At 26.8% G+C, this 10,172-nt stretch overlaps 1 protein-coding gene across 1 annotated transcript; it reads left to right on the top strand.

The window, feature by feature from the left end:
• The first annotated feature begins 4,565 nt into the window (after window positions 1–4,565).
• LOC101263193 (jasmonate ZIM domain-containing protein 1-like) lies at window positions 4,566–8,263 on the top strand. The gene is made up of 5 exons (XM_004252359.5): window positions 4,566–4,974; window positions 5,769–5,886; window positions 6,980–7,176; window positions 7,889–7,946; window positions 8,043–8,263. The coding sequence occupies exons 1-5, from the start codon at window positions 4,833–4,835 to the stop codon at window positions 8,128–8,130; spliced, it is 603 nt and encodes a 200-aa protein (XP_004252407.1). The 5' UTR covers window positions 4,566–4,832; the 3' UTR covers window positions 8,131–8,263.
• The last annotated feature ends 1,909 nt before the right edge of the window (window positions 8,264–10,172 follow it).

The following is a 10,172-nucleotide window of genomic DNA, read 5'->3' on the forward strand; positions in this document are numbered from 1 at the left end:
CGCTTGTGGAATCACTCTGAATGTATTATCGTTGTTGCTTTAGAGATATACATGACATGATTGATTTGAATTTTGTAATACCAAATGTACTCATTTGCGTTAAAATTGTAAATATGTACATCAACCAAATTAATAAAAATTGAAATTTCTTACCTCACGTATTTTAGGATTTTTCAATTTTCTCAGGAATTTGGATTTATTTATTTATACGAGTGAAGTCTTCACAAAACACACTACTAACTTCTGTTTTAAATATTTTCTTAATTCCATCAAGATATAACTATCTACCGTGTTTCTTTAGAAAATAACTCAAAATTCAAGATGGGTGATGACATTAAAATATTCAACAAAATAATAATAATGAGATCTCATAGAAGAAATATTACAGATTTATAAGTCATAATGAAAATAACGATGATTTAAAGTACTAAATCGTGCTAAAATAAGTATTAGTTGCATGACAAAATATCAAAAAAATAATAAAATTAGTATTTATATTTTAATTATGTAAACTAATGTAAAACTTAGAACTAATATTCAACATTGTTGAGTTACTAATAACTATGGGTTATATTACCTTACTCAAAATTCTAAATCTCAAACTTAAAATTAATGAGTTGAAAGATACAATCTATGAAATTTTTTAAAAATATTTATAAATCACATCAAAATAAATACTTTACGTATAAATACTTTATAAAAATTGTATACGTGTAGTGTTTCATTGGTTTAGTTAATTTGATTTGACTTTTATAGTTAAAACCAAACTAAATCAATTATGATAAGATTTTATTTTCTCTCAATATCAAATCATGTCAAATTAAATCATTACTCAAAATATTTTTTTTTAAATTCGAATTATCGATTTAGCACGTTTTGTCAATTTTTCTTATACATCCCTAGTTATATAGGGCCCAATAAAACTTTGGGATCCTCTAAAGTCTTTGTTTATTATTATCTTATAGTTATGCACTGAAAATATGAATAATGAATCACCTTATTTTATGCAATATATTGTAACATTTATATTAGATATCACATTTTTCTAGTTTTTAATATTTTTCAGCATGAAAATTTTTTGTTACTGGTTCTAGTAAATTGTTGAAAGACTTGTCTAGGCTAGAAATAGTCTTACTATTACTTTGAATATATATATATATATATATATATATGGGGGGGGGGGGAATACTCAAGTACCCCCTCAACCTATGTCCGAAATCTCGGAGACACACTTATACTATACGAAGGTCCTATTACCCCCTAAACTTATTTTATAAGTAATTTTCTACCCCTTTTTGGCCTACGTGGCACTTCATTGGGAAAAAAAATCAATTACCGTTGGCCCCATAAAATAATGTCACGTAGTTCAAAAAGGGGTAAAAAATTACTTATAAAATAAGTTCAGGGGAATAATAGAACTTTAGTATAATATAAGTATGTCTTTGAGATTTTGGACATAGGTTGAGGTTGTACTTTGAAAGTTCAAGTTTGTGTCCTCCTCTATTACTTCAAATTATTACATCTGGTGAATTTTTTGCTATAAAAATAGAAGTTTAAATCAATTTTGAAGATGATTTTGTTTATCAATAACTTACAAAATTCATTTTTGAGAGTTCGAATATTTAAAAACCCTAATAATGAAGATTTAAAACTTTTTATTTCAATTCATCAGGTAATATTAAAATATATAAGGTTAATATCGCTCCCAATTAGTTTCTATACAGCAAAAAATAAAAATTATAATCATAAATTAAGAAATTATTACTTTCTTTCCAAAATCCTAAACCTTCAATTATTATATATGAATTTAACATCTTCATTATCGAAGGTCTTGTTAATTAGGGTGAAATGTTATTGTCAATGGAGGCAGTTAAAGCATTGGGCTAAATCGTGAATTTCTCTGTCCTAATTTATATGACGTATTGTAACAATTCAAGAGCGGCATCCACACTCAACCTTCTAGATGGATTAATCAATCAATGCAACCCCACTTATAATAACTATTCAACTCATGAAATACAACAATAATGCGAAAACTCAAATCTTATTAAAGGAAGAAATCAAATCAACTAGAGTCTATCGCGTATTATTTTCAAAACTTGAAACTCATCACATTAAGGATATCTAATTTCAAAATAGTAAGTCTAAATGCATTAAAGATATCAAAATAAAAAAAAAAATAGTTTGTGTTCGTAAACTAAGGGCATCATGTCATGATCAAAAGAATCCAACACGAGTTAGAATGAATAGTTCACCCTGGAACCTGATACGTTGAAGACTGGCTAGAATTGAAGGCGAGTCAAAGTCATTTATATAATCCTGCACTACATAAGAGAAAATGAAGAAAAAACGAGTAGGGATCAATATCGGACAACATATGTTGAGTAGATATCATCGATTGACTCAAAAAGAAATCAATATGCATAAAATAATAACATGAAATTAACTATAACACTTAGTAGGTTACAAACAACAAATAACGTGAACATGCGACAACAACACTAAAGCAAATATGTAATTAGTCAACAATATCAAGAACACACATGAGAACTCAGGCTTTCACACCATACTCTTTTGGGAAATGGGTTCTTTGAGGTTGACTATATTAAGTTATTTTGATATTTTTTTCTTTAATGTTATCATGTCGGAACGTGACACTCATGAATTCATAAATATCGTGCTGAAACGTGTTCAATAATATTATGATGACTCATGGCACCCTATCCAAATATGTCGTGTCTACTCATATATTGTATCGGCTCGTGACACCTGATCCAACAATATAGTTAATTCATTATTCGTTTTCATCTTTTTCTACTTTCTTAACAATATTTCACTAAGACTTCTTTGTTCAAAGCATCATTTTAATAGAATGAATTCAAGATTATGAATTTCGCGATTTTGGAATTACAGACCAATCGCGACATATATGAAATTATCCAATCACAACAATTAAGTACATAGAAAATTTCATAGCATTACTCAATGACTATCTATCACCATTAAGAGTCTGTCTATCATAAAGAATAAACCATAACCTACATCATATGACCTTCACCTTAAAAAAAATGCATATACTGAATTCTACCTTATGCACTTATATTCTTTTTTGTTCGACACCTTCTTCTTTTCTTCTATAATTAAAATAATTATGTACAAAAAGTGACAAACTCTATTAACTTATTTTAATAAATATGAATCAAGTGGTATAAGATATTAAATAAATTATGAACTTGGTCTAATGACCACCTACTAAATTAATTACTTAACAAACATTCGTCAACTAAATAATAATAGTTACACGAAAAATTCAAGATTCTCATTTAATATTTACGGTAAAAATTTTTTATAAGAGAAATAGGTCTGGTGTACGAAACGACCTAACAGGTCGTTACACTCCTTTTTTATTTTAGTCAGTTTTTGTTTTTAAAAAATGATATGTTTTTATACTTAACAAATAATATATTACACTATCAATATTTTAACCATGTTATTTTTTAATACATTTTTAAAAAAATTCTTAACAATTTTTTAAAATTTAAGTTTCCACTGATATATTTAAAGCCATAAGATTTGTTTATCTTTAATTTAAGATCACAAATTTAAAAAAAAAATCTTAAGTCTCACATCATATTAAAATATTAAAAACAAATTGAACCAAGAAAAAAGTTACTATCTCTCTTTTTTAATAGTGAAATGTTTAGTAGAATTTTCGAAACTCGAATTTGAAATATGTATCACTTATATTTAAGGTCATAATTAATTTAAGATCACAAAATTTAAAAAAAAAAAATCATGAATCTCACATCAAATTAAAATATAATAAATAAATTGAACGAAAAAAATTCATTATCTTTTTTTCAGTAGTAGCTCGAATTTGAAACATTTGTTACTCAATATTTAAGATCTTAAGATCCGTCTATCGTTAATTTAAGATCACAAAATTTAAAATTATTTTTACATTCTTAAATTTCACATTAGATTAAAATATAATAAATAAGTTGAACGAAGAAAAAAGCCATTACCTTTCTATTTTAATAGTGAAATATGTAGAATTTTTATAGCTCGAATTTGAAACATGTTACTCATATTTACGATCAAAAGATCTATCTATCTTTAATTTAATATCATAAAATTTAAATTTTTTTTTTACTTTCTTAAATTTTATATCAAATTAAAATATTAAACAAAAAAATCATTATTTCCTTTTTCTTAATAATAAAATATTTAATAAAATTTTCAAAGCTCGAATATAAAACGCGTGTTATTCATGCATATCTACTATTTTTGTAGCCCCAATTTGGACCACAAGTCATTATGATATTCACATGTATATCAAGAAAATAAAATAAACGTGCTAAATAATTGAAAAGTGGTCATGAATATACATAAAAGAGATAAAGACAGCTATTGACGGTACATCAAAATCACGAGCATTATAGTATCACACTTTAATTTTTGTGATACATTTATTATTTAGGTATAGCTAAAAGAATTTTTAAAAAATATTTATCTAAATTTATTGTCATTTATAATATTAGAAATATATATTGAAATTTGAATTCATATTAAAAGTAAATATTTTGATGCTCTATTCTGAATCGTGTTACACAAGGTAGGACCGGAACGAAAGATGTATACCTAACTTTATCATTAACAACAATACCAACAGTACGCCACTATCAACATACTCGATGTAATAAATTCCACAAATATCGAAAATAAGGAAGTGTACGTTTTCGAACCCTAGCATTCAAGATATATTTATTCCCCTACCTATGAAAAAGTAGTCATCATTTTTCTTCAAGCTAAAGAAGAGAATAGATCCAACTATGTCAAATAGGCAACTTTGTTCATTAGATAGTGAGAAATCACATTTGATGAATACTTGTAATTTGTTGACTCAATTTTTCAATGGAAAAGCAAATATCAATGATCTAAATCTTACAATTAGTAACAATGGAGAAGCCAAAGGTAACTTTTTTAACTTTTCCATATTTGTATTTTTTTATTTTGCTTTCTTGTTTCTACTTCATTTATGCTTTTATCTTTGAGAAAAATTGATGATGTTTCTCAAAGCATAATGAATTGTGCAAATTGTTCTAATTGGAGATTCATGTTTTATCGAACTGAACTAATTAAGAGCGTTTTTTTTTTAATCGGAATAGATAAATCTGTAAATAGTCCATTAGTGGGTAGGGTGATCAACTCAGAGAGTGTCCGTCTCCTCAAAAGCCTGGCAGTTCTTCAATCTCCGCTTTTGGGGCAAGTACTTGGTCCTGGAGGTTTCTTTTCCTCAGTCAATTCGATTTGATCTAACATTTTGTTACGAGTTGAATGGACAAAGAGGCTTAGTTTTCATCGAGCTTGTGAGATTCATGTATGAATTGAAATTTTCCTCGAAAATTTCTTTTTTATAACCTCAATACATTTTATATGCATCTACTACTAGACTATCAATGTCCAATTTTTAAGCGATCTCAATTATTTTTAGGTATTTATCTTGATTTTCTTAGTATTTTTTCTTACTTCTTTTATAATTTTTTTTCAAAAAAATAAATATTTCTTATAACAGTTAAATGTTTATCTTGATTTTCTTACCCTTTTTTTAAAGGATCCTATCACAATTATAATAATGCTGAAAAACATAAATCTTCTACTTTTTTTTATAACAATAAATATATGTCCATCAATTAATTTAAACTTATTATATTTTTTTTTTCTTTATTGTCTTATTTATTAACCTCTTTGCATAATTTATCTATTAGCCTCAGCAACAAAGGATTTGTTAACCAACATGGAAGAATTATCAACTAAGACAACAGAACAAGACCAGAAATTAATAGATCATGTTCCTAAAAGTGCAATAAATAAAGCCAGCGGCAGGTTTGAATTTATTATGTCATTATATTCAATTTATGTGAAATAATTTTTTGATATCGAAATTTTAGGAAAAATATAAATTTTTTAAAATATAATCTCAATCTTGTAATAATATTTTATGATTATGAAACTTGTAATTTAAAACATACGTGAACGTTTGTGTGATCCTATAATATCTTTACATTCAAAGTAAAACCAATAGTGTTGTTTACATATCGATAATAGAAAAAGTTTATCCGCACAGAGCGTTTACATCAAACTAATGCAAAATGTATTATTATGTGATTTAATGAAGTAAAATTAATTATAAATTTAAACAGATAATATGCATATATTGATTTGATATAAACACTCGATGCAGATATGTATCAATTTTTTTGGAAGGAAGAATAAAATTATTAATTTCAAATTAAACTATTTGTCATGTTATATATAGTGACTATAATAAAGTAGTGGTCATAATTTTTGTATTTTTTTATTTTTGAAAGAGAAGGCCAAAAAGGCCAATTGGTCATATTTTCTTTCAAACCCACCATCTTGTGTTCTTCCAATCTAGCATGTGACTTCATTTCTTTCATCTAGTCACTCATTACCGTCGAATGTTATGGTATAGTGAATAAAATTATATTTTTCTTAATTATAGATTTAGTCAGAATCTTATATATGAAATTAATTGTTGACGGGAAGCGTTTCCCCTTGAATGAGATCCGATGTGATGCAAATCTAAAATAATCGAAATTTAAATATTAAATAATGAATAAAAATTCAAAAAAAAAATCTACTTGTTCATTAAATTATCCACCGACCACAACCATAACCACCGCCATTTTATTTAAAAGAAATAATCACATAACTATAAATTTGTTCGCGTAATATAACATTGCCAATTTATTGTATTTAAGATACAATAAATTACACTTTTTGAGATTCTTGAAAATTACCTATATAGAGAAGGTAAGAATAAATTTGTTTCAAAAAACTTGAATATTCTTTAATAGAGTAAAATATTCGTATTTATATTATTATTATTTTTAATTTCACCAAAAGATAATAATATTATATAAATTGAAATGGAGAAAATATTTTTATTTCGCAGCAAAGAGATACCACATAAGGAGCAAAAGCTAGCCCAATTATCTATATTCTATGGGGGTAAAGTGGTGGTTTTTGATGATTTTCCAGCAGAGAAAGCCAGAGCAGTGATGTTATTAGCTAGCAAAGGAATCTCTAACAACTCTTGTGCCATTTTTCAAACCCCCACCACCACTCAGACTAATGGATCCAACAACTTTGGTAAGTATTTATTACTCACGAGTCACGAGGATTCATCATGAATTGACAAATTTAATTTTCTATTCCTTTTCTTCTTATGTGGCACACTATCTTGTGGATCCAACGTGTATTGATATATTTTTTTTCAAACTAGTGTCACTTAGGCCAAAAAGAGGTAAAAATTACTTATAAAATAAGTACAGGGGTAATAGCACCTTAGTATTAGTATAAGTGTGTCTCTAAGATTTCAGGCATAGGTTGAGAGGGTACTAATGCATTTTCCCTTTTTCTTTTGGGGATGAATTGTAAAGGAAAACAAGTCATATAAATTGAAAGGAGGGAGTATTTAGATACAAAGTAAAATCAATTTATTTTTTTTAGCATATAGTATTAGATGTTGAATCTCCTTAATTTCTTCTGATGTTTACTTTTACATATTTCGAACTTATTTAATGAAAATTCTGACTTTGTCAACTTATGTCAATCGGGAGACTAACATTGTAAACAAGCTCATAAAAAAAGAGTTTAATTACTTAAATATCCTTTATTGTATTAAGAAAATATTGTTAATTTAATGTTTTCTTAATAGATGTGAAAATACAATCATTTGTAGACTACATGGTCACATAAATGGAACAAGCATATAAGCAATGGGTACAAGATTTTAAAAATATGTATATATATACGCTTGTTTAAATACTAAATTCGGCTCTTTTTTATTTGTGCTCTTCAGATTTACCTATTGCAAGGAGATCTTCACTTTATAGGTTTCTTGAGAAGAGAAAAGACAGGTAAAAGATAATATTTATGCACTAGTAATACATATATTCAAACTTCAAACATTTTCACATCTCAAATTTTTCTCTTTTATTTATCGTGTGTTATAGGGACACGGCTAGAGCGCCATACCAAATGCATAATCCATTGCAATCATCTTCAAGGACTCGTGGAGATCATTTTGATCTCAATTTCTAGTTATAACTCAACTCTTCGATTCGAAGATATTGTTAGTAACTAGGACAACTTGATATAACGAATTATTTATATATTGTTGTACGTCAATATTTTTTTATGATATAAAAAAGTTATATGTTATTAGTATAGAAAACTTGAACGATTCTCATTATTGCAGTTTTGATACTCAATGTTGCATGCCATTGTCATTCTACATCCAATATGGACAACATATAAGAATAGATCCATTATTTATTGTGATCAATTGTGTCAAGTTTATTGATTATGAAATTGTAAGAAATTATGAAGTTTGATCTCATAAATCATTTCAAAAGACATTTAATTTTATTGAAGGTATTTGTTAGAACTTGATTGTTGCTACTAACAAGTCGAATGAGCAATTTGTCTATGTTGACGAGGTTACCAACCGAGTGATTATCACATAAATGTATCTGGTCGAAATCAATAACTTGACATATAGAGGAAGCATGTGACCTTCTTTTGAAAAGATATATTCCAACAACATTATACGAAGACGATGTTGAATATGTAGCTCAACTAAGAGGAGAAGATACATAAAACGGAGAAAAATATATATTTCACCAAAATTCATTTTATTCATAATCATCAAAATAAAAGTCAATCAATTTTTTCAACAAAATCACTCCAGTGATAATTTAGCAGATATGTTTACCAAGACATTGTCAATATCAATTTTTGAGATGTTGAGATACAGATCATAATACATCATTTTTTGAGATATTAAGTGATGTTTTCATTAGGGAAAGTAAATATGTATTTCATTCTTTTTTCCTTAACCAAGATTTTATCCTTTTTTCTGACAGTTTTTATTGAGGCAGCAAACAAAGCGTTTTACTACACATTTTCTTTCACTAAATTTGTTCTTTACATGGATATCCAAGGGAATGTTATAAAATAAATGTCAACATAAACATATTTTATGTTGTAACATAATCACATAATATGTTTTGTGTTATACTATACATGTACACAATATACATTGTGTGTAAGATAGATATACACATAACATACATGTGTTGTAAACTAGTCATCCATACAATATACTTGATACACAAATATATACATGACAAATAAATATCTATATAACATACTAGTACCCGTATATATATATATATATATATATATATATATATTAAAGTGACATGGATACAATAGGTTGATACATTTGGGTAATCCTAGCCCATCTCACCTTCTGGGGATGGTGACTTAGAAAAGTTGATTACTCAAAAGACAACTTTTTATTCGTATGGATCAATATAATGATTTCTTTGTTGCATTATCATAACAATCCTTGATACGTTTTGTGATACAATGTTGAGGAGAAAATGTATGTAAATTTTATCCTTATTTCATCGATAAAAAAAGATTATTTGTAATAGATCCCTGACTCAAAAGAAAAAACAAATTAAATGAAAGTACAAGAAACAACATATAGTACAAAATAACAACACATAGTAATAAAACAATATTATAAGAAAATAATACCAAAGTTAAAGTACAAGAAATAACAAATAGTTATAAAAATTGAAGGATAAGACGCTACTATAATGGTATTATAACTACTAATACGGAAAATGGTCTAAAATAGCCTCGAAGTATTGAAAATGGTACAAAATTACCATCAATCCATCTATTGGCTCCAAAATGCCCTTTTCATCTACCTATTGGCTCCAAAATACCCTTGTCATCCACCTTTGAGTTCAAAATTGACCACCTATTTAACTATTTTAAAATTAAACTATTTAAATATTTTTTAAAATACTTTGCGCTCAACTGTTGGTTATAATTTAATTTATTAATATAATTTATAAACAAACCCACTACCAACTCATTATTAACTAAACTCCACCCAATTAATAAACCAATTATAATATCAAAATTGTCATAAACACTACTAAAACACGACGAAAGTATAGATTCCTGAAAATGACATTCAAAATTATTCGACTCTGAATCAAAGCCCCAATTAAATTTAGGTTGAGCCCCTTATTTAGGAGGACACTTTCAATAGGATTCTATTT

Source organism: Solanum lycopersicum, chromosome 12 (assembly GCF_036512215.1).
Source record: "Solanum lycopersicum chromosome 12, SLM_r2.1".
NCBI lineage: Eukaryota > Viridiplantae > Streptophyta > Magnoliopsida > Solanales > Solanaceae > Solanum > Solanum lycopersicum.